The 26,006-nt window shown below is 44.4% G+C and overlaps 1 protein-coding gene across 3 annotated transcripts in view; it reads right to left on the reverse strand.

Moving 5' to 3' along the window:
- Positions 1–26,006, reverse strand: part of ARID5B (AT-rich interaction domain 5B) — a 174,182-nt gene that overhangs the window by 35,923 nt on the left and 112,253 nt on the right. For 2 of the 3 annotated variants that reach the window (XM_032842308.1, XM_032842314.1), the window contains one exon: positions 3,449–3,561. In XM_032842308.1, the coding sequence (XP_032698199.1) occupies positions 3,449–3,561 (113 nt within the window). Of the gene's footprint in view, positions 1–3,448; positions 3,562–5,005; positions 5,388–26,006 lie in introns of those variants that run through there. The other variant, XM_032842318.1, reaches the window with a different exon arrangement.

Consider the following 26,006-nt stretch of genomic DNA (forward strand, 5'->3'; position numbering starts at 1 on the left):
AGCAGGTTTCTCCTCTTTGGGGCTGGGGGGTGGGGACAAACAGATGCCTTGTAAGAAGTGGTTTCCTTTCTCCAGCTAGCTCCATACATTTCTTGAGTTAACATAAAGGAGCCCTTTAGGCTATTACTCTATTTCTGGGTAGGACCTGGCCAACTTCCTTTCTACATATTTTCACATTTACCCCAAATAGTCTCTTTTTCAGTTAACAATTTAATCTCCTGAAATTTTAAAAACAGGAGGTGGTCTTCATGTTGATCTTGAGAATGCCCAACCTTTGGATGGTGACAGTTAATTCCTAGATCTGTTTTTCCCAACCTGAACACCTTCTACTTGTTGAATTCACTAAGAGCTTTGGGGTTTCTAAAGTGATTGAGGAAGTGCTAATTAAAGAATCCACATTTAATGTTTTCAGTGAACCACCACCTATTTGATATTAACCACATCCCTTCACTGGACTGAGTTATAACTAATCCAGCCTCAACGGGGGCAGCAAGATATGATGAACCAGCAAGAAAGAAGCAGCTAGTCTAATTTTGATGTGGTCATTAACTTGCTAGGAGACCCTCATCTTCCCTCCAGTGAAGCAGGAAGGATAATTTCTGGGAGTGGTTCTGAGGAACTGGAGGAAACATAGTGAAAATAATGAAAGTTTCACATTTGTGAAATATCAAAGGGATATTTGTGATTTAAAGGAAAGAACATACGGCACACCATGGTTTCCCTCTTTTTGTTCCTTTTTGAGTATAAAGCACCTGTAATATACTTCTGGCCTTTCAAAAGTGCCTACAGAATGTGAAAAGTCATTTGCCCTCTATCTGTGGGGGCTTCCCATTAGAGGACTGGACTGAGAAGATTTTTCTTGTACAGATCACCATATGAATGGGCTTGGGCCCACATCAGCTGCCATAAGATGGTCCCAGGAAACAGCAGGATTTGGTTGGACACTTTTAAGACATCTTCAGAGAACTGGTAGCCTCTTCCCCGTGTGACTTTTGCTGTCTTTGGAAAGCCATGAGATCCTCCATCCCTTGAAAAACAGAGTCTGGCAAAGCTGGCTTTTACATTTTCATTGAGAGAGTACAACCTTTTGATGGCAACAGGCAAATTACTTGAACTGCTCTTCCAGCCATGCAGACCACAAACCCAGGAGGTTCTCAGTCTAGAGAGCTTTGCTGTGTGGAGCTGGTATGTATCCATGGTTAGAAATAGTCTGTTTGAGACACTTTTGCAAAACACAGTCACACAGGTGTTGGTCATAAAGCCCAACTGTCACTTGAAATATTGCTTCCAGTTCAGCAAGTGATCAGATGGTCACAGGCTTGTAATCTCTATGACAGTGTTTCAAGAGAAAAGACCTCTTTAAGACATAAATGCCTTTCTAGTGGCTGTCCTGGTCCCAGAGGTGGCCTGTTCATTTTGTAGAGACTTCCCATCTGTGTGCTGGTGTCAACACACAAGCCCACCATACTCCATGCCTACTAGTCTCTTTCCTTTAGTTGAAGTGGTCTTGCCAGACCCGCTGGAAGCGACCAAGGCAGAACTGTAATCCAAGACTTTGAGAAGAGCTGGTTGTTTAGACCAGTGCCCAGGGCCTGACTGTGGCCGGTGCCTCATCCGCTCACCACTGAAACCAACGATGGAAGGATGATGAACCTCCTTGTGAAGATTCTGAATGGCAGCATTGATGGGGGTAGGGGGAGAGAGTCTCCTAGAAAACCCAGGTTTGACTACGATCCTGCCTAAGAATCCAGTGAACATGAAATACAGAACAGGCTCCTGTTCTCTTCAGTTTTGTGGGTCCTACTGTGAGTGTTGGGCAGCCTTCCATGGTAAGAAATATTGGAGGTGCTGGTCTTTCAGATCAATTTGTATGAGTTTTGTAAAATTCCCAGAGGCATCCCAGATGACATGGGAAGGAGCTTCATTCATCCTGTTGGGCTCAGGTGCAAACATACTGGGGTAAACACATGATGTCACCTTGGAGGTATGGGGCAGGGGGCCAACCTAAGATAGCAGCAGGGCAAGCTCGGTTGAAGGCTAAGATCCTAAAACTTTCTCACTCCATCCTACAGTATCTTGCAAACCACATCACAGGGAATAAACTGTTCCTGTTGACATCCTTCGAGGCCATGCAAGCTGATAGATAGTTCTAGGGCTGAGATGTCCAAATTACTAGAAAATGTCATTCTTGGTACCCATGTGCACTCATTTGCAGAAGGTCAAAAGAGCAGGACAAAAATAACTTTAGGGAGAGACAGATCGGTGTGTAGCCAGAAAATACACATTTCTACTGGTTGATCTCTTCTTAACCCTTTGCATTCTTGGAAGCACAAAGCGCAATCCTAACCAAAAAGTCCTCAGCACTTCCTGATAAAACAATCATCCGCTAAAAATAAGATTTATAAACTGTGGCTGTCTAGGGTTGGCTTCATTACACTGGGAAGAGGAGTGACATACAGGGCAGAGTAATAGTAGCCTGCCAACACAGAACCAAATTCTTATTTTCCTACATCAGAATCTTCCAAAGTCACCACTAGTGAAAATGTTCCCATTTTCGTTAAGTTTAGTCCTTGGATCTGGAAACATAGGATCAGTTGAAATCTGTTCTTTAATTTGGGTCCTAAAGGGGTTATTGCTACCTTCGGCACAGAATCAACACCTAAGCGCAAACACCTGGTAAACAGAACCGTGCAAATCTGACCAACCCCACAAAAGTCAAAAAGATAAGTCTAAAAACATGAAGTGACCCTTCACCCTCCATGGCGCTAAATACCTCGGGCGTGCACTTTCAGGACTCTGAGGAATGCTTGGGCAAAATGGGCCTGGGCCCTGAGAAATAGTTTAGAATTTGGATTTTCATTCTGTGTTAATAGAGATCTTTCAGGAGATACAATTGCATATTTGGGTACCTGTATCCATGTAACTGTTTTTCCATACAGGTAAACATCTTCAGTTTATCATCTTCTACAATAAATTAGAGGTGACTTTGGAAAAACAGAACTAAAAAACGCAATTCTAGCCATTGCTAATTTCATCCTCCGTTAATCTCTGCAACATATTTAGATGAACACGTTCAGAAAGAGGATGGTTCAGCTTGGTCTATTTTTGATACAAGCAGAGTAAACTATGTCATTGTGTCACCTTCTATGAAATCTCAGCTTCAGTGACGTGGGCGCTTAATCATCTGTCCTTTACCCAACAGGCCAGACTGGGAGGTGGGAAGTCTTTCTGTTGACTAATCAAAAATGCCTACGCTCCCCCCTCCCCCAGCCACCCAGGGGAGGGGAGGTGGCGGGAACAGACCCAGAGAACCGTGAATACCAAAGCCAGATTCTGAATTGAAAACTGCCACCAAGACACCAGAGCAGAGAGATAAAGAGAAAAAGGGAAAAAAAGAAAAAAAAAAAAAAAGATATAGCCAAACAGAGCAGGAAGCGAACGATCATACCTTGGCCACAGCCTTGCCATCGGAGTTGTTGTTGGAATCTTTAACACCACTAAAAGAATCTCTTCTCTGTGGGCATGGCTTCTTTTTGCGTGGTCTGCCTTTAAGATTTGGCGCTGAAAACAAACGAAGAACAACTCATGTACATTTTCACTGGCATGGGTTTCCTTATGAAGAGAGACCAAGCGTGTTTAATAGAGAGGTGCCCTCTAACCTGTTCGGAGGGCACGCAGGTGTGCAAGCCTACCTGCGCGTTATGCTCCCCTCTCTGAAGGCTTGCGTCTTAATAGACTCTACGGTTCTGTACATGTTTCCCAAAGCTAATCTAGCACACTCTAACCTGTCTGATTAGCATACATAAAACGAAGCTCTCGGCTCCCAAGGACAATAAGAAGGAAAATGCACTTCCCTATTGTTAGAAAAGAAACATGTTGAGCTGAAGGACAACCCAAAGCCAGGCTCCCAGATGATTCTTTTTTGTTTTGTATCTCGTTTTCAGAAACCTAGGTGACTTGCCAGCCCATTGCGGTCTCCTGGTAATGCAGTGTTCGAAACCCTCTGTCCTCAAAAGTGGAGACACGAGCGTTTTCTGAAACTGTGGTCCGTACAAGTGGATAGGATACAAATAAGTAGGGAGAGGGCACAGAAAGCGCGTTCATGATAATAATCGGAAAGCTAGTCTTACACGTATTTACAATAATATTGCGACCAGCGTGTCTCAGATCTTAGCAAATCTGGCATCTACATTCAAATCAGCATGCTCTCTTTTCCCTTCCAGTGGAGTTTTGATGACGATCTCGAGGGTTATTTAAAATAACTTGCAAAGATCACACTGGCGTTGGCCTGATTCCGTGAAGGGTATACTTTTTTTAAAGCCACAGACAAGATGCAAAATCAAAGTTCTAGTTCATCCTTGATGCTGAGCTCGAATCCCTTTATGATCCACACAGAAAGCAGCAAAAAGAGAGTGGCTGTTTATCTAGTGCTCCGAGTGTCCGGCATCAGCTTTCACACCGAGCTCCATCAGTCACCCAAGCTGAGCAAAATTAAAACAAAGCACTAACCTAGAAGCCCTTGAACAGTTCCAAACAAATGAATTACACCCCAAGCAGTGTTCTTCCAGCCTTTTCGAGACACCCACACTTTTTAATTGCTTTAAGGTAGGATGACAACAGTGCCAATTCCGAACAACTCGGGACGCTTTTAATTGCTGTTCATCTTCCTGACATCACACAGTGAACCAGGCGTTTTGGGACATCTGACACTGTACTCCTCTCACTCACAGAACAAGTCCCGCTCCTTCGATTTTTCTACTGTGGATAACAGCTCTGCTGCTGGGAAAGCTCAGGAAAGCGGAGCTGCCTTTCCAGTTGGACAAAAGTTTAAAAAGTGGCTTGTGGGGCTCAGGCTCCCCATCCCAAACCCCCTGTCCTCTCCTCCCCCCCACACACCCCCCAGCAGACGAGTGTCCAGAAGTCCATCCCCCAAAGCCAGCCTGGAATTATCACGAGGAAACAAACTCCCAGACAAAAATCAAAGCAAAGAGAAAGTCGCGATTACCCATTCCAGTCGACAAACATCTGTCTGAGGATGTCTGCGCTCCTGAAAGCTACAGCATGTGACCGCTTCCCGGCCACGTCCCTGGAAGTCTCGATTTGACTTGGTGTGGCTGTCAGCTTCCCTCCCAAGGCGAACGCGATTGCGAATGCGAGCTGCCAGGCTCCGCGCTCGGCTTACAACTCCCCTCCCCCCGCAGCTCCATTACTCATGTAAACACACAGCAGTGACTAGCACGGAGTGTGTGGGATGAGCTCTGAGGACTTTGCCGGAGTTGCCAGACGGGCAGGGAGGGCTCTGCTCTCTCCCCCGCCCTGCACGGGGCTGGTGATTTCATCGGGCCTGTTTTGTGGATCCTGACCTCCTGCTCCCCTGTCCCAGCCTCCAGCCACCACCTTCCATGAACCGGCCCCAGCCTCAGCCCCGAGCCAGGGCGTGGACTATTTTGGTTCGAGACTCCGTGTGGCACAGAAGTGTTTCCACAACGGACCCAAGTGCTAAGACTTTAATGAGCGTGAGGGAAGGATGTCCTTTCATGTCCCTTATCAAAATAATAGCCCAGCAGAAAGAACTGACAGAAAGGAAGCAGAACGTGGGGTAGGTCTGAGACATTTCACGAAAAGAAACAAAACAGAATCGCCTCTGTTCTCAGACTTGTTAACTACAATCTCTCCTTCCTCGCATTTTGGCAAAAAACCCACTTAAACCTAAAAGCGTTTCTTTCCAGAAAGCCTTCAAATCCCAAAGGCCTTTTAGATAGAACTTGTACTGAACAGGCTGTTTTAAATACAGGCAGAGGTTCCGGGAACTGACAATAGGTCATCCTCAAATTGGGTCTATTTTCTCCATTCTTTGAGCTGTTTTCAGAACCCAGAGAAGCACATGCCCTTCCCCAGCAAATTCTGAGAATCATAAATTTAGAACAGGCTAGCACCTAATATTCTGCTCACACAAACTTAACTCTAAATGGGATCTGATCAAGAGAAAAAGTCTGTTGTTCCTAATGAGGCAAGTCGCCGACACTGCAGGTAGGCTAGGCAAATCCCACCGATCGCTCAAGCCTCAAACTCACAGACCTCGCCTCTTCTTTCCCTTCTCCCCTCCTTGTCTGGCCTTCTCTTCTGGAAGGTGCCACGGTATTCGTGGTATTTTAGCTGTGGTTTAGGGGTTATTTTAGCCTCAGTTGGAGAGTCCTGAAGGGCAGGACCATGTGGATTCTTCTGTCACCTGCCCAGCACACACCCAGGAGATGGCATTACACAGTATCAACTTGGTGAATGAAAAAGTGATGGATGGAACTAAAGATGCCCACAGGTACCTCCCCTTCAAGTCTTCACGAGCCAAACCCACCACCCTGGCCATGTGCGTACCTGTCGTACTAGGCACCTGTAAAACTGCATTCCCTTCACTATTTACACTTGAGCTCTGGGAACGTAACCCAGAGACTTGCAAGTTTGCTCTGTGAATTGAGACAGAAAACCCAAGGCTCTTGGTTCCTGACGACCATTAAACCCCTGTGTCTGGCATCTTGGAAGGACTGTGATCTTGTCCTTAATGCCCCAGTGCCCCAAAGACCAGATGTTCAAAGTCCCAGGGAGAATGGAGCATGCAGGACTGGGGGAGGGGGACCCATAATATATTCTGAAACCTCTGGGATCTATAAGACCCCAGGGGAAGCTTTGGAATTGAGGGGCTGGCTATTTGGGGGGAGTAAAAGTTCTGGTTACTCCAGGCTACTTTTTTTTTTTTTTTTTCCTCACAGAGTCAAGAGAACAAATCATTTGCTAGGCGGGCGAGTGAAAACAAATGCTTTATGGTGTGGTGGTGGTCAGGAGTGTGGGGAGCCAGCAGTAAAGTTGTTGAGAGCACGACTGCTCTAGTCAGTCCCACTACAAAATAAGTAAGTAAGTAAGTAAGTAAGTAACTAACTAAATAGTGAGAAGCCATAAATGCATGGTGACTTTCACATGTGTATGTAATCCACAGCCCAGCTCTGGCCGGGCTTACTCACAGCGTTCAAAGCTCTTCACATGAACGTCTTCAATACTACACACAAACAGTAAGAAGAGCTGCTCTTTACTGAGCACTTTCTCTGTGACAGTCAGCCCTTTGCCTATAATAACTCATTTAAAACTCGCAGCAAACCAGCAGGAAGGGGAGATTATCATCCCCATTTTCCAGACCAGGAAACTGAGACACAGAAGAAATTACTTGTCTTAGGTCTTGCAACTGGTTACATGTAGCAGAAGGAGTCCAACCCAGGCCACTGGATTTTATCCGGAGTCCCTGTTTTAGGGAACTTCTAACAGACAGAGGCATTCATTCTGTCTCATAATGAGATAGCTCTATGGTTAACGTGGGCTGGTAGTCACCAGGGAGCTTTCCCCAAACACAAACACCCAAATACCACATAGCACATGGGTGCTAGGGCCCATCTCGGGCATCCACCAGCATCCTACAGGCTTGACATAGAGCAGGTTCCCGCCGACCTGACTCAGAGGTAGGTGAAAGGCTTCCACTGATGCCGCACAGGTCCCTAACACCGAGAGAGCCATCCACATTCCCCCTTTGCAGGAGGCCGCCGACTCTTCTGCCTAAACAGTGAAAGACCTCTGTGGTTTTTAAAAAAATCTTTCCCCTCTGACTGCCCATCTGTTCCTCTTACTCAGCGTCATGAAATTAACAAGTATGCGCCTTTGTGAAGTCACTACTATTTCCATTGGTGTTGATCCCAGGAGCATCGGCGACCGCGGGTGCTCCGGGCGACTTTGACATCTGACCCGCATGTTTTGTTTTTTTCCTCTTCTTAACTCCGTCAAGTATTAATAAAATAGAACCTTTTTTTTTTTTTTTTAGACAACATAGCAAAACAAGGTTTTTGGGTTTGTTTGTTTTCTTAACGCGTCTAGAAGCTCAGAATTTCCAGGCATTCTTTTATATGTTCACTTCACTATGGGTTCTGACAAGTTACGTGTCAGGGCAGCGCCAGGTGTGGGAAACTTTCAGCTCAACCCCAACTCTTGAAATAATAATAATAAAACAAAGGAAATGTAACCAGTTACTGGCAAAGTAAATTGCTTTTGGCTTAAACGTTCCTGTTTTTTTCTACTGTGTTCTTCCTGTCATGACCGTCTCTTTTTTTTATAACATTTATGCTCTTGGAAATACCACGAAGATAAACTGCTATAAAAGCGGGATTGACTCATCAGTTAACAACTCTTTCTTCTCATTTTGCAGAGAGCATTTTGTTGCCAAAGCAGCTCCATATTCTCTCGAGAAATTCTTTGCGAGCTCCCTCTTAGAGATAGGACTTGCTTGTTGGTGGGGACTGCAGTTAAGGGGATGGAAAACCAGGCATCATTTTCCTAAGAGTTTGACCCCCAGGGTCAATATCTAGAGGAAGTTGGCAGAGCGTTAGCTCACTTGATTTGCAAGTTTTGTGTGTGTGCGCATGTGCCTGTGCGTGCGTGTGTGTGTGTGTGTGTGTATGTGTTTTAAACACTAAACACAACCTAGAAAACTAAACTCCTCTGACTGATGTATTAGGGACTGACAAACATCATTCCATGTATAGAATGCATTACTGATAATACTTTGCATTTCTGTAATGCCTTTCCTCTGAGCATCTCAATTCTCTGGTATATTTGCTTTATAGACAATAATCTTAAAATACTCTGGCAAGTTTCAGCATGGAGCATTGCTCTTGCTGGAAAAAAAAATACCCTAATTTAGTTATCATTTACTGTGTTCTATTTTCAATGTTTCCCTTTTGACTATTTAGAAACTTCCTCTTTCACTACAACAAAAATAGGATGAGTGTTTTTAAAGTTATTAATGTATGAGTAAAAGATTTAGAAACCATGCATGGCAGAAGGCTTGATCAAAGCCACTCCTGAAATTTATGGGTGTAATAAAAGAAAGGCATTTCACAGATAATCTCTTACAGAATTTCAGTTTTCAAATACTTGGGAAAAAAGAAAAGAAAAACAGAAGCTCTCAGCCCTCATTTTGGCTTTAACTTAAAGCCAACATTTTTAGTTTAAAAATTCATAAATGATTCCCTGAAACGTTCACTTCAAATCCGCAGCTAGATTCCCTATACTCACTGCTCCACACCTAAGAGAAAGATGCCAGGAAGCGGCGGTGGCTGCTGGTGTTACTCAAAGTCTGTTAACTGGTTGAATCTTTCCCTGAATGTGCAGAGCATTCAAGACACACAGATTTAACAATTTTCAAATGTACTTGTATTCTGTTTTCCCATAAACAACCTTCTACACCCAACAGGAATGTCTGGGAAGCAACCATGTTGCCTGAGACACGAGCCCCTGGGGCCGTTGACGTGCCTGACTCCATCTTGTGGGACGTTCCCACCGAAAGGATGACTTGACTGCAAGAGGCAAGAGGTAAGACAAACAGCAAACAAAACCCACTGCAAGACTGTTATCATTTTCCGCAACTGTTCTGACAGTTCCCTTTTCCAGGGTAATTTTTTTTCTTAAACCAAGGCATGAAAGAGAATAGTTCAGAGGCGTGAACTGAGGCAGGAGCCGCCCTCACAAAGCCCTCACTCTCAGCTGCCCTGAGCGATGACCGCTGCATGTGCCCCAGAGGGCCCATCAGACTGCCACCCTGGATGTCGTGGCCGCTGCAAGTGTCCACATCTGCCTTGGCTCCAGCCCTCCCCTGGCGCTGTTTGGACCACTGGGCCCATAACCACGACTTAGCATTTCCACTGAACGACCCTCTCTCAGAACTCAGGGCCCCTTCCACCTCCTGTGAGGGGTGAGCAGTTGTGTTTGTTAGAAGGAGGGCAGGGGGCAAAAAAGAAAGGAAGCAGGCTTCACACGAGGTCCCGCCACTTGGGCGGTTTGTCAGCTTCGCTGAGATCCCCACAAGTCACTAATGAGAGTGGAATGTCTTAGTACGTCTGTCATACCTGGACTGCCTGGGCAGCTGAAGTCCACAACAGCCTCGGACTTCATTGACTGCTCAACAAACCACGTAAGTCAACATTCTTGTAATCCCTTCCAAAACATGCCCTGTCTTACTCACTCTTTGTTTCATACTTGTGAATGCTGGAGCAATTGTTAATGCCCCTGATCAAAGTTTTACTAATTTCATAGGCATGTGATTTGCATAGCTATTTCCTGATCCGCCTTCTCTCTGCCCCGGAGGTCTTCATTTCTCAGAAACACTTAAAAACACAGATTATTTGACTTCTCCCCTTCCCCCACCCTATAAATGGAACTCGATTTGCTAGCTCATCTGTATTGCTAATTGGTTTGAAAGCATGTGACTCCACGCGTTCTTGCCATTAAAACACAAGCAAACCTCTTTTTCAGTCAGGTTTTACCAGCAGTGACAGGCAGATTTCTATCTTGATTTCCCCTCTGTGTCTCGAGGAGGGAGAGAAATTTAAATGACCAAATGTTATCTATATATTATTCTGAAACAATGTAGTGAATTCCAAAGGAATGCAGAAATGTTCTAGAAGTGTATAACAGGCTTGTCTACGAGGGCGCTGGCAAAGACGAAGGGGATTAGAGACACTTTCCACTACCACTTACGGAATAAGGGGAAAATCTGGGAGCTAAATCTGGGTGTAGAGTGAGGAGGGATTCTAGGTTTTCAGGAGACTGACTCTGGAAATAGGGAAGGAGATTGAAATCCATGCCCGACCTGTCAAACCCTCAGCTTCCCTTTGGTTTGCTCTGGCCCCTCACAGTATCCACCAGGGGCCCCGTTCTCAAGGAAAGGTCCCCTTCAGGACCCGTGAGAGGCACCGAGGTGGAGGCCCGCAACTCTTTCACAAGTGCTCATTTGTCTTTGAGGTGATGAGGTATCTGCATGCACCACAGCATCGGGAGCCAACGGAAGTCCACATTTTACAATTCTGTAAAGAAACATCAGGGCCGAGTGGACACCTGAGGACACAGCTTGGTGCACAGAGTACATTCTGATGTCAGTTTGGTCCAGGTGTTACCACTCTACACAAAGGGTCAGATTTCCCTCGCCAGCCGCAAGGTCTTGTCATGAAGCTGCAAACCCGGCAAAACCAAAAATGGTCTCTAAAAATGCCACTGGGTGGCTCAGTGGGTTAAAGCCTCTGCCTTCAGCTCAGGTCGTGATCCCAGAGTCCTGGGATCGAGCCCCGCATCGGGCTCTCTGCTCAGCGGGGAACCTGTTTCTCCCTCTGTCTGTCTCTGCCTGCCTCTCTGAGCACTTGTGATCTCTATCAAATAAATAAATAAATAAAATCTTAAAAAAAATTAAAAACAAAATGCCGAAGGGGCTCAACCTTCTCCCTGGCAGCTCATCTCTCCTGCTATTCTTCTCCCTGGATGCCCCGTACCCAGGGTCCATTTCCAGGCCCTGGGGCTCGGGCTCCACTCTTAATGGAGAAGATCGTACTGGACATGGAGGAAAAAAAAAAAAAAAACTGCATGAAAGCTATTAACAATTAGATTAAGTGCATTGTTTCCATGTTTACTGGGTATTTCTTAAGATTCTGAAATAACTTAGGTTTCCATTTTTTGAAAACTATTCAATAAACACAGATTTAGTCTCTCTTAGTATGACTGTCTGGAATAAGAATAGAATATTAATTTAAGATACTTGTTTTTGTGTTTTTTTTTTTTAAATTTAGGTTATTTTAAGGATCCAGTCTGAAAATGATTTTTAAAGATATTTTGATGTCTCTAATTTATGAAGTTTATAAAGATAGGACCTCTTAAACAGAAAGGGTTTTTGTCTCTCTTTTCCTTTTTGTTACAATCAAAAATCCTGCTCATTCTAGTCCATGATTGATATGTTCTGTGGTGTTACAATTGAACATGACAGCACAGAAGTGAAAGTTACATTTTTGGGGGCTGACTAGCCTTGCAAGGAGCAGCAAATATCAGAACAGTTTTTAGACTCATATAAACAGAACATTCTTGTTCAGCCATTTCTCCAGGTTTGGAAATGAGATATTCCATTTTCAACATGAGGATAATTGATTTGCTACATCTCTAAAGAAAACATTCCCTACTTGGAAATAAGTAAAAGAGACATTTGTGTGTGTGTGTGTCCGTGAGTGTGTGTGTGTATTAACATGGAGGTATTTAACTTCTCACAGACTTGGACTAATTATTATGTTATGAGAGACATTTCAGTTTTTCAAACACATACACATAAGAAAAAGTAAAAGGTCATCCAATAAGTAATAAGTAATAAGCTTCCAATCTCTTTTTTAAGCGATCCCAGAAGGAATTTGTACTTAAAAGGGATTTTTCACACTCTATGCTTTTCTACCTTTCAGAAAGAGTAACTGAAGAAGTTGGATAAGTCCCTTACTTATAAGTAAATAGATGACTATTCTCGTTTGTTTGAGGCTCCCAGACATTTTTCTCTGCTCAGGTAGAGCCCTCCCAGCCCTTTCCCTTCGGTGAGCCACCAGCATGAGCTCTGAACTTCATTTGTTTGTGGCTACCTACGAGCCACAATACTGGAAAATGTGTCGAAGCGGAGTGGAGCGAGGGTCCAGAATGAGAAGAGCAAGGGTCTGGGGCTGTGAGGAAGAGGCAGGGCGAGTCAGAGTGCTCGGGTAGGGGGAGGGAGTGTATGCACATTGTGGAGAAACGTGGACAGATAACCATCAGATGAACAAAAAGAATACACAGAAGAGGTTAGAACTTCCTCCCATTTTTTTTCGGTGTAAGATAAAACATTTCTATGACTGTTTAGAGCTGCTCTGTCTCACGTGGTCACCACTAGCCACATGGGGCTAATGGACACTTGAAATATGTCGGGTCCAAAACGGAGATGTACCATAAGCATAAAACACATACAGGATTTCCAGGACAAGATATAAAATATTTTAAATAAATATTTGTAAATATTTGTAAAATATCTCATTAATAACATTTTATGTTGATTCCATATTGAAATGATATTTCGAATATACTGGATTAATTAAAATTAATTCTGCCTTTTCTCTTTACCTTTTAAAATGCAGTTGCTAGAAAATGGGAGGTTACATGTGGCTTGCATTATCTTTCTCTTGGGGGATGCTGGTTTAGTCAACAATCCAATGTTATGATTACGGCTAGGTCCTTGAAAATGTGTAGACAGAACAAGATTACCATCTGAAGCTAGAATCATCAGCAAGTGATGATTCAAAGTTTCACTGAAATTTAGGATTTTATTTACTGTTATATGGAAGGGTAGTCATGTATCGATGTTAGCAAGCATCTGAGAATTTTGCCGAAGCTGAGGTGTTTCCTTTGCAAAATTCAGATCTGGTAATCATTGACTCCAGGTTACTCAATGGCCCCAATGAAGATATTATTTTATTAACTTCCTTAACTAAGATGTCAAAGTAAATGTTAAGCCTTGACCGGGCACTTGGGGGGAAAGAGTAGAAGAGAGAGAGAAAAAGAGGCTAATTATTAATTTTACTAACTATTCTCTCCAGTTACCAATGTGGGTTGGGTATAATGTTAGCCATTTGCAAACTAAGAGAAAATAGACCTTGAGTGATTTGGGCTGGTCGGAAGATAGAAGCTTCTTAACTGTAAATTGTTGAATAAATTCATGGTCTGGCTATGTTTTCCTTTTGGGAGATTTCATTTGCAAGTAAGCAGAGAGATCAGATAGAGTCAGTCCTAAAGGCACCCAAGAGCATGGCCTTCTTGCCTTTATCAAGGTGCTTCAAGTCCCCCAGTTCTATGAAACGAAAAGTGAGATTATTCTTTGAAGACAAAGCACTCCGATAAGCCCTGAAAAGTCGATAGAACAAAAAGGGTTTGAACTCTAGGGGGCAGAGGAGGAGACACATTCTTTCCCCATTCATTCTTAGCACCAAAAGCCATTGGGGTGTCACTCTAAGAAGACAGCAGCTGCTTGGTGGACACCTGGCCCAATGTCCCAGCTACCCAAATAACTGGTCACAGTAGCCGAAATCAAAGCCTATTCCCTCCACCCCCTCACCTTTTGATTCCTGCTGCAGCAACAACAGGGAAACAGAACTAGACGTTAACAGGTCTCCAAATAAAACAGGCCAATCAAACGGCCACACATCCACCTGGATTATTTTATGGAAACCCTCCCCACCCCTCCAGTTAGGGCTCCCATTGTAAAAATAAAAGAACAGCAATGGTAGCAATGGAAATAAGCTTAGGAAATATTTTCTTTTCTTAGAAGGCAGGAGTTGCTATAGCACTGAAGGCAGAAACAAGCAGAGAGATTAAGAGCAAATCCCTACAACACCAACAAATTGTGCAGTGAATATTACACATTCTACTGTGTAGTACTTATAACATTTTTTAAATGAAATTACTTGGCAGGTTCCACCTACAACCAGGGACACAGTCTGCACACCTCTCTTGTTTCTGATATCTCCTTTACCAGTATTTGTCTTTGTCCTCCAAACTTTTTTATAGCAACATGGTATGCATATTTCAGCATCCAACATTATTAACTCATGACCAACTGTCAGTTGATGGTTATCTAACACATGGGGTCTCCAAAAAGGGATCCTTATTTGGGCAAAAGCTCTTGTCTGCACCAGTCTGTCTAGATTTCCCCTCAGAAGAACTTTATTTGGATTATTATTCGCTGTTCGTTGGAACTCGGAGGCTGCATGTGTGGCAATCAGAAGGCGGGGAAATAAATCCTTAGCAAGAGAAAACACTTAGCTGATATTAAAACCCTTTCTAGCTTTGTTAGCTTGAAAGTCAACTCTTGGTTGCCCTCTCGTGGTGAATCTATGTGATGTGGTGGGAAGACCATAAAAACCCAGAAACTAACAAGAGTTTAATCAAATACAGGTAAGCACATTCATCCTTGACAGACACAGTCACAAATCACAACCTTATGTTGTTGTCTGTGTTTCAGAATTTACATTTAGTGACCCTCCCATGCGGATTGGGATTGGAGGGGGAGGAAATGGCAGGGGTAGGGGCGGGGGGTGGGGGAGAGCAGGGCTGTAATATGGAAATTAGAAATTTGTCTTTCTGGACTAGGATAACTTCACTATGTTTACTCCCATAACTGTGATATATGTAGCAAACTGATTTTTATGAGATTTAGAAACTTCAAAAAAATCATGCCCACATTTTAAAAGTTCCTTCATAACCAAAAATAGACTGATGTTCCAACTGGTTTGGAATTATAGGAACCAAGGAAAGAAATCTCTGAATAATTCCCTAATATGGAAGAAAATCACTTAAAAAAAAAATAAGGAACAGCTTATTTGTTTTTGACAATAGGCAACATATGGAAACTTGGAGTTTATAGAGCTAAGTGTATGTATACAATTCATTCATAGCCTCTAAAAATACAATTTTATAAAAATCTGAACTCCAAATTTAATAATTGGTTACTCCATTTGGTATTTAATTTTAATTTTAAAACACCATTTAAAATTTCTGCTGTACGCCTTTCTACAATTTCCTGCCTGACAGGCCCATCCCCAGAAAGCAAACAAACCTGGTATTAAAACAGACTGAGCAGCTTAAGAAAAAGCTGGGGGCAAAGTACATGAGAACGTAAACTATTTTTCATCATATTACCAGCAAATGCACCATTTCCTTCTTTATGTGCCTTCTCTTTAGATAAAAGCCGCTCCTCTAACCTACATTCACAAACACACTATTTTTAATTTGAGTTTAATACGAGTTTAGGGGCAGATTCATCTTAACTTGGCTTTTCCACTCACACGTGGAAGTTCAGTTTTGCAACAATAGTTGTTTGGTTTTGTCTCTGAATTAGCAAAGTTCTTAAAGTAATTTTACTATAAAATTAAACAGCTGTGAGTTCTTTAGCAAACATGATGATTCTTGTTCTTCTTTGTACTATTGTGCAAGCTGAAATACCCTTTCTTTCATGTCTTTTTATTCCAAAATGAATTCCCTAGTTAGCCTTGTTTAGCTTAAAAAAAAAAAAATAATAAAGAAGGGGGTGGGGATTTGCTGACCTCTGAGATTCATCAGAATTTAAGCATAGGGCGTTTACACAAGGTGCACACTCAAAAGGGCTTTTGTTTCGTTCCTATTATGGAATGGAAAATTATATTCTGCCCTGATATAAAGCTAATCCAGGGGTACAACGGAGTTGTTTGCAAACACTTCCGTGGACCAAGGCATCTTATGCCTATTTTGCAGATGAGGAAACTAAAACATCGATAAATGGTAAGGAGGCGAGAACCGAAGACGTTCAAAGAGGCTGGAATTAAATTTAGAATTTGACTCCTAGCCCAGGCCTCTAGCCACGTGAGGGCTCTGACTTTGGAATCAACAGAAGAGCAATTTTAAAACATTCTTTTGACATTATTAACCACAGCCTCAGGCCTCGAGGGAAGTGGGGGTGGGGGGCGGGGCCTGGAAACAATACGGAGCTGCTAGGTGACAGCGTCTTGCAGCAGGACTCATAAAACGGGTTACGGGATCCATACTGCCATATATTCTAGGAATGTTCAGAGGCTTAATGATTCCCTTTGTATCTTAAAAAATGAAAATCGAGACTGGAGGGCTCTTGAAGACGAACCCTCCTCAAATACAGAGCCAGAGAATGGCTCCAAGGCATGCAGCGGGCAAAGCTGTTCTTGGCTTTTCAAAGGAATTTGGAACCAAAGATCACGGCTAGGTGCCTGTGAATCCCCCGATTATGACCGTAGGATTCTTCCTCTGAGTAACTCAGAAAAGGCTGGAATGCCAGAGTTGAAGAAGAACCTTAGATCCCACTAGTCCAAACTCTTATTTGACAGATCAGAGAAGGGGGGCCCAGAGAGTTTGCAATTCTGCCTGCGGTCACACAGCTCCGCGGTGGAGCTGCCAGAGACATGGGGGTGTGTGTTGACTGCAATCGGCGGCAGATGGCTTTTCAATGGGCCCTGAATACCTCCTCTTGGGTCTCTGCAGGGCGGGCTCTGTCATCCTAAGACCACATTACTAAAACACACTTTCCAAGGAACTGCAATTAATAAAGTCAAATGGGAGCTGACAAGGACATTCCCACTGTGTTCAAATGCCAAAACATACAACTGCGAAAGCTCACTTGGAGCGCACGGCCTGTGGGTCCTCCTGGCGAAACTTCTGTGTATCACGGAGCAGCTGCGCAGACCCGAATGGGCGGGACCAGGAGGCGAGCACGTGGGACGCCGTGGGGCGACCTTCCAACACTGGCATCAGCGCCTGCCACCTGCTTGACGTCGTAGGGCCGTGCTGAAAAACGAAGGGGCCCTCCTTGGATGAGAGGAGGCCTTGGGAATTCAGGACCTCTGGGGGCCAGGAAAACAGACCACAACGGACCTTGCTGTGGAGTGGCCTCGCCATCCTCCAACAATAACGGACGCCTTAGAGGGCGCAAGCACTACTCCCGGCTTCACCCCTGCGTCCCCATGCTCACAGACTTCCCTCTGACAATATCATTCCTTTCTCACCTTTGTCCCTCCTGCTCAGTTCTTATGCTTTCATCCTGGACTGGCGCTGGGCATCACACCCCCTCCAAAAGCTTCCTTATTCCCCTCACCTCCACCCGGAGGAGGGACACTTTGACCGTAGCTTCTCCATCACGCATGTTTCTATCCTAGCTCCTATCATACCAACTGAAATTGTAGGTCTCTCTTCCTCACCAGACTCTGTCTTGGTTAGAGTGAGTGCTCAATAGACATTTACTGAACAAGTGACTCTCTCCATACCATATTTTGAAAGCACTGCCTGGCCATTAGTGAGATTCTAATAAATGTTTATTAAACTGCAGAAACTTCTGATCTCACTGGAGTATGTAAATACCTCGGCAGAGGGCAAGGGGGCTGGGCTGTCCTTGGCAGCTCACCTTCCTGTCCGTAGTACCTCCCATTGGTCACAATTACAATCAATAAAGAGAAAGAGTATATCCTCATTTTAGTTCCCATTCTATAACTCTGAGGCCCAGCTCCTGTCAGTTACTTAAATGCTTTACAGAAATCTGCCCCATCTGTGAATCTATAGGTCTGACCTGGTTTGCCAAGACCTTCCCACCCACAGAGATGCTGTCTCTCCTGGAGAACCCTCAACAGGGATAAAGTCAGTGACACCGAAGAGAAACTAAGTTCCCTGGGGAAGATAAGATGGCAGACTGCCTGAGAATTACTTTTTAAGGAACCCCATCCCTGCAAAGCTGCCTAAAAAAATGTGCTTGTAGACAAAAGTCTGGGCAAGTCTATAACGTAGAGATTAAATTTAAATTCCAATAAAGATTTTTAACAAAGGGATCAATAAAATAGGAGATTGATCTTCAGTTAAAAGTTCCCAGTAATGGGATAGTCTACAAATTTCATAAATAATGCTTTTATCTTGATTGCAAAATAATCCCCTGCCACGAAAACAAGGCGAATCAAGGTAGGAAATTGTTCAGCGCGAATTAAAATGTCACACTTTACACAGAATAAAGCATTGCAATCACCAGGAAAACACACATTGCAAATGTGTTAACACAAAATTACATACATCACTTAATTATATAAGCGCACAGCTCCGAGTAACCCATTAGCTAAACATGTCGGGCTGTGGTTGAATATATACATGCAATATTTTTAGCACAGAGGGGATGTAACTATGTCAGGCCTGGCACCATAAAGCCTGAGATGGCAAGTGCTATTAAACTGAGATGCAATCATGTTGAAAAGGAAACATGAACAAACAGCAGACAATTGAGAAGAAAATACAGTGAGCTTGTGTTCTACTACATGTGCTTCCAAAACCTTATATAACTACTCATTGTCTATTTCATCTGGCTTGCATCCCGGGTTTGTTCTATGCTATACTAATTTTATAATAATAAACTGCTACACCAGTTTTATGAAATCACGCATGCGGAGAGGTTGCAGATGACATTACATCTGATTATCTTCGCCAGCAAAGGACACTGTTCTGAAATTAAACACAATCTCATGCAAAATCCGTCCACTGTGTTTAAAATGTCCCTTAGAGCTGGCTTCTGAAAAAGCCATCCAAGCATCTTTGCTTTCGTCTCCAAAACACTGGTGAAGGTTTTGGAAGGGGATCCAGAAGTTTCACAAGGATCCCCAAGTTTCACAAGGATGTAAAGAGGGTGTAGACTTTGAAAAACAGGTAGCTGTTCATTGACTTCATGGACCACACGACCAATACAACCCCAGGCAAGTCATCATCTCTCTCTGGGGTTGAGTTTGCTCATTTATCAAAATGGGATTGTATCTCTCTTGAAAAACTATAAATGGTGGAGAAAGACTACGAATGAGATAAAATGAGAAAATATGCCTGACACATTATTTGGTACCCAGAAGACACTGATAAATGGTGGATGCCATTATTATTACTATTATAGGCACAGACACAAGGGAAGAGTATATCACTTTAAGCATTTCAAGAGGCCAGTGATCCTCTGGTGGGAGAATTATGGTCACCCAGGAAACCTCTGAACGTTCAGCACAGAGAAAAGCACCTATAGAATCCAGCAAGAAAGAATAAGTACAATGAAAGCTAGAGGATCATTTGACAAAAACACCTGGTATACCTCCTTGGAGGCTGACTGTTGTCTATTCTGGCAGTGCCTATCAACGGAGAGACAATAAGTATGTTGTTAAAAGGGGAGAACAGGGCGCCTGCTCTCAGGTGGCTCAGTGGTTTAAGCCTCTGCCTTCCGCTCAGGTCATGATCTCAGGGTCCTGGGATTTTAGGTCATGATCTCAGGGTCCTGGGATTGAGTCCTGTTTCTGGCTCTCTGCTCTGCAGGGAGACTGGTCCCCTCACCAACCCCTCCCCGGCTGCCTCTCTGTCTACTTGTGATCTCTCTCTGTCAAATAAATAAATAAAATCTTAAAAAAAAAAATAAAAGGGGAGAACATGTCTTGGTAATAATTGATTCTATGTTTTAGACCACTTTAAATCTCAACACAAAAAGTGAAGAAGAAAAGTTGCCACACAGTAAAGTGTTGCCAAAACAGGATCAAAAAACATTAAAATGAAAATAAAAAAGAGACTATGCTAAGTGTCTTCATTCTCTAAATGAATTATTGAACATTTCTGAGGTCCCCAGGCTCATTGGAATCCCCGCTACCTTGGAGTCACCATACAGAGGACTTTGCACACAGTAGGAGCTCAATAAATAGACAGTCAACGGAATGGAATTGCATATAGTAGGCCAAGAAGAAAAGCAACCTTATGTTCATTGCTGACCCAGTACAGACAGATCTATGGGAAGGTTGAAACCCAGACAAGGCACATAAAGCTTTCCCTCTGGATTTTTATAAGAACATTTCTACGAATAAAATCTCTCTATAAACAAGGCCATGATGTGGCAAAAGAGAAGAGCAAATTCTATCCATATGAAAGTCAGGGAAGGTCGCTTAGGAGGCAAATAGAGTCATTGAAGAAGAAGCATTTAAGGACCTGATTTCTTATTGGCCAAACCAAGTCCTGGTTTTGTTTCTCACAACTAGTATTTGTTTACACAATAAATATTTGTTGCATTTGCCATTGCAAGCCTGACTCTGTGCTAGCGCAGCTGGGGATAAAACAGAAGGTAATGCAGATCCTGACTTTAACGAGTTCACATGTTCACGGAATTGAATAATAGCAGGCCTGTTTCCTCATCTATAACATTAGGGGTTTATTAGACAAGACTAGTACATGGACCAAATCTGCATGGCACCAGAGTTTATTTAGCTTGTACAGTATTTGTCAATCATTGTCATCAATCTAAAATCATGAGATTGTCACATAAAAATCAATATGTTTGGCTTTTCTTAACGAGTTGAGAGATCTGACAAGACTGGGCTCATACTCCCACAGCACAGCAAAAGACTGGAGCTGAACAGCAGTCGCTCCTTTACACAGAGCCTGGGTACCCACTGGTTCCTGATTTCTTACAGGCTTCACCAGCCCCTCTCCACCTGAGCTCCATGCTGACACCACAGAGTACCTGAGTTTGTGACCTCTGATCTGGAAGCTCATTTAGATTTTCATTTCAAATCAGGTCTGATCGGGAGACCCAGCCAATGGTATAAATCAGTAACCTGCCGGGAACAGGTAGTTCCTCGATTAATCCATGTCTTTTACCCAGGGGTCTCAGTCCAAAGGTTACAAGATCCTAAGGTGGGTTACCAGAAGAGGTGCCATTGTCCTTCTTCTTAAGGCTTCCCACAAATTCATTATCTCCACATGCATTTGGGGTTGGGTAGAAATCAGTCCTGCCTGAAGGCAGAAAAGCGTATCAAGCCTCACTTAGAGGTCTCTCTTGTTTTTTACATATTCCCCCTTTCCATGTGTCCAAGATGAATAGGACATTTCAGTGGGCCTCTAAGGATGCCAGACCAGATCTCGTTACTCTTAAAGATGCATGGCCTGATTCCTGGGGGATCTACTTTGAAATACAGTCATCTCAGCTGCAACTCGAACTGTATTCGCTCTTCATTCATTTTTAGACCCTTTGCGCTCCAAAAATGCTTCTTGATGGTTGCTAGGCAACTATTGTTGAATACATGCAAGAGGCATTAATTGTGTGAACACTTTCAAAAACAGGGGGAAAATTGTTTAAAACCGAGGACACTGCCATACCTAAAATAAAACACTTCCTTCTCAGGCAGCTGTCCTGGCTTCTGTATGTCAGGGGGTAAGATGATTCGCCATAAATTACTCCCCTACTCTCTGTCTCTCCCATCATCCCTCTTCAGTCCCCCACTCAAAGATGTAAATCGCTTCCTCTTCAAGTCTCATTCCCAGGATAACCAGGACTTGTCTTATTAAATATTCTCTGCTTTCCTGTTGTGTGGTTCCTCACTGACCACATTTTTCCTGACATGTGTATTTCATCCTTGCATATCCTCAGGGCAGGACAACTTGTGGCTTGTCACTTATTACATCTAGCTTTGGAACCCACTAAACTTATCATATAGTGATCGTCTCTTTCTCTGACCCAAATGGAAACAGCAAGAACTCTTCTATTTTCCACATCAAAGACTATGCTTTCCGCTGATGCCAAATGCTCTGTGCTTCTTACCAGTAAATGCAGACTTCATTTTACAGTGTGTTTTCCTGCACTTTTTTTTTTTTGACATTCCAACGTCATGATCAAGCTACAAAGACACAGACTTCCATAAATTGAGTCAAACGTCTAAACTAAACAAAGGTAGAGCTCATGGCAATGGGAATCTCCTTCTTTTGTTGGATATTAAGGGAAGAAAAATAATTTTCCATCAGAATCCTAAGGGCAAACTCAGCTAATTACATACTCTTTCCACTATATGGTTCACATGGGTAGCTTAGTTTCATCATCTGTAAAATGGAGAAAATGATTCAGGGTTTAGAATGATGCCTGGCACATAGGGAATGGCATATAAGCAGCATCAACAGCAGAATTACTACTACTACTACTACTACTACTACTACTACTATTATTATTATTATTTCTGGGTCTTAGATTCATCTTCCCACCATTTCTTGCCCATACATTCTCATCTTGGTTAATTCCAATCAAGGATTATGTCTTTCTTATGAAATCAATTTTTTAAAAAGATTTATTTATTTTGGGGGGGCAGAGAGAGAGAGAGAGAGAGAGAATGAGCACATGCACTTGAGCCAGTGGGCCAGGGAGAAAAGAGGAGGGAGAGGGATGAGCAGACTCCAAGCTGAGTGTGGAGCCTGAGGAGGGGCTTGATCAGGACCCTGAGAGCATGACCTGAGCTGAAAGCAAATGCTGGGACACTTAACTGATTGAGCCACCCAGGTTCCCCCTGCTATGAAGCCAATTTTGAAAAAAAATATTAAGGATAATAGGCTTAAACACAGAAAAAAAAGAGACTCTGATCAGTGATAAAATCACATGAAATAAAAAATATGATACAAAACATCTGAGTTAACTTCCGGAATCCACGGAGAGAAGAGGGCATGGTGCGTGTGGAACACGTGCGTCTGCACAGTGTGTGTCAGCGTTAGGGGGCCGGACGTGGAGGAAGAGAACGAAAGCAGACGCAAGAACGTCATAGCTCCGGGATGTTCTGGACAGACCAGTCCTGGGCGTCTGTGTCCCTACTGCCACCTCAAACCGTCCCATAAGCATATCTCGAGAGCCGGTAGAGCTAGCAGATCTCCGTGGACTCAGGTGAGTTGTGGTACATACTGTCGATCTCCAACAAGCGTCCCAGGTTCTGCCCTGTGCTAAGAGCCTGATGTGCGCTACTTCATGGAATCCTCATGTGGACTTCCCCTTGAGGTGGGTGATATCACTAACGCCAGTTTATTTTAAAGATCTTATTTATTTGAGTGAGCGAGCAAGAGAGAGAGGGAGAGAGGGAGAGGGAGAGATGGAAGGAGCGGCGGAGGGGAAGAGGGAGACAGAGAAGCAGGCTCCCTGCTGAGCAGGGAGCCGGCCGAGGGCTGGATCCCAGAACTCTGGGATCATGACCTGAGGCGAAGGCAGACGCTTACCCCACTGAGCCACCCAGTCGCCCCTCACTAATGCCCATTTAAGGGTGGGAAAACTAAAGGTTAGAGAGGTAAAGGAATTGCCCTGGAGCGCAAGGCTGGTACGTAGGAGTGAGTGCGGACTGGGCCACGGACCCCAGTGCGGTCAGAGCTCCCCCCACTGGTGCCCCGCTCCTCGCCTCGGCCGGCGGCCCGCCCCAGGCCCCCAAACCCCGACTGGCGGGGGGGCAGGCGGTTCCCTGAGACGGGGGAGCTCCGGGGGAGACGCAGCTCCGCAACCGCACCGACAACCAGCGTGCTCTTGACAGGCGCTTGCTCGCTCCCTCCGGTAAGCCGGCGTGTCCGCGCTTACGTAACTCCTTCAAACCGAGAAGGAAGCAAGCCCGAGCTCGTTCCTCTCTCTCCCGGTCCCACAGGCTCCGAAAGGAAACTCCTCTCCTTGCCAGCCGAGGTACATACACCACCATCACCACGAAGAACCGTCCGAGGTGAAGATTTCTGGAGCACCCGTTAGCCTCACGAGGGTCACGGGCCAAACACGAGACCCGCTCCTTGCTTTCTAGGGAAGCAGTACCGAGCTTGCTTGTTGGGAGTTCTGGCATATTCCTTCAACGGCCACTGGTCACCTAGGATTATGTGGGCTACATACTGGGGACACAGGGGTCTCCAAGACTTCCCTTGGCCTTACTCTCACAAAGCTGAACTTCCAGGAAAGTGGAGGGGTGGGCGCTGCCAACAAGCGAGAGGAGCAGTGCTGGGAGCATCGCGGGGGGCTCACCTTCTGGAAGCCCGCGAAGACCTCTCTGAGGAAGTGATGGGAAAGCTGAGGTCGGCAGGGCCCAAGACGTTTGCCAGTTTGAGGTGACAGTGAGATTTCTCTTCCAGAAAAGACATATCAAGACAGAGACATAGTCCGAGGAGAGGAAAGCAAGTTCGAGGAACTGAGAAAGTCCCAGGCTGCCGCGTGCCCACGGCACCCAGAGGGAGGGAGGGGTATGTGGGGGTGGGGTGGGAGGGGGTTTGCTGTCCTCTGACCAGACCACATGGGACCCATGCATCCCTGGGCTGAAGACTCTTTATGCCGCAGGCTTTTGAGAGACATGCAGAGGGATTTGAGGAGGTGGGCACAGGACTCCTGACAGGTGGGCCTGACGGCTGGGCAGGATTAGGAGAGGTGGAGGGAGGAAGAGAGGAAGCACACACTCCATTTTGTGCCCTGCCCCTTCCTTCTGTATCAGGAACACAGGGGAGGCTAACCTGGCGGCCTGCCCTTCCCAGAGCCTTCTGCCCCCACACCCCCATCTCCGTGACTGGGCGCTACGTTTCTACGTGTCATGCTCGGTGATAAAGGACTCACAATTACTCCTTTCACCCCCCACCAGCCTGTGTTGGGCTCCTTCTGTGGGCTGAGGAGGGCTGTTTTAATATCTGATTCTTAATTTATTCATTTTCAGCTAGCAAACAATTTTTAATTAGCCTGCTCTTCATTAAGGACATGGAGCAGGTTATTAACTAGGTGCATCTTTGGGTCTTTAAAAAAGTGAAAAAGGCGTAATCAATCTGTGTGTGATGTTCAGGGGTTTAATTGGTATTAGTCAACATCTTTAGAGCAAATCTCATCAAGTTCCATTTTTAAGCCCTGACTCAGCTGACAATCCCACAATGCAGCAGGGAAGAGTGGGATTAATATATTAGTCATTTGTAAAACTTGCCAGTCCCTCAATTACATTAGTTCCAGTAAAATATTCTAGGGAATAATAAAAATTAAAAAAAAAAACACAAAAAAAACCTATCTTCCTCTCTGCCTACTGAATCTGAGAAGGATTCACTTCACTCTGTCACAGAACTTAAATGCTATTTAAATCCTTAAAGACAGTACTTAGATACTAAGTGTCTGTTTAATTCAAGGGTGCCCCCACTAGCACGCAAACACGAATGCCTCAGAGGTTAGCTCTGTGTTGGGTTCTTGATCGTACTAGGCCCGTGTCCTCACCCAGGGCAGCACACAGTTCCATAGCTGATTATCAGAGCAAGTTGGTTGGACACCCAAATAAATGAACAAACTGTTCACAGCCCAAGTATCTACTAACAAGTAATGAGGGAAAGTGGGGATCCAAACAACCACGTGTGCTCCCAGGCGGGTGGAGGAGAAAGCCTCTGGGTCACCCCATTGGGCTGTCCTGCCCTGGCCAGTTGTTCTGTATGGTTGTATTTCCTGCAGCAAGGATTGGGTATAATTACTCAGCATGAGAGACTGACGGCACTTATGGAAAAGCCAGTCCGCGTCTGAAAGGGGTGAGGAGGAGGGAAAGGAGTGGCATCACCACCTTATTAGAAAGCCAGACCTTGAGCAGTTTCTCAGTTATGTCCTCGTTGCCTGTTCTGAGGCACATGTCAGAATTTGCACGACTAGGGTCTCTGGTGTAGCCTCAGGGGACACAGACACCTCTCAAGCATCCACTTAACGAACGCCATTATAGACTACATCCAAATTTTTTAGAAGTCCTTCCAAGTTGCCAAAGTTAAAAATGCAAATCTGCTTTTCCTCAGCTCCTGTCCCACTGGCCCTGGGTCAGCCT

This window comes from Lontra canadensis, unplaced genomic scaffold, assembly GCF_010015895.1.
Source record: "Lontra canadensis isolate GAN:19392208 unplaced genomic scaffold, GSC_riverotter_1.0 scaffold3, whole genome shotgun sequence".
Lineage (NCBI taxonomy): Eukaryota > Metazoa > Chordata > Mammalia > Carnivora > Mustelidae > Lontra > Lontra canadensis.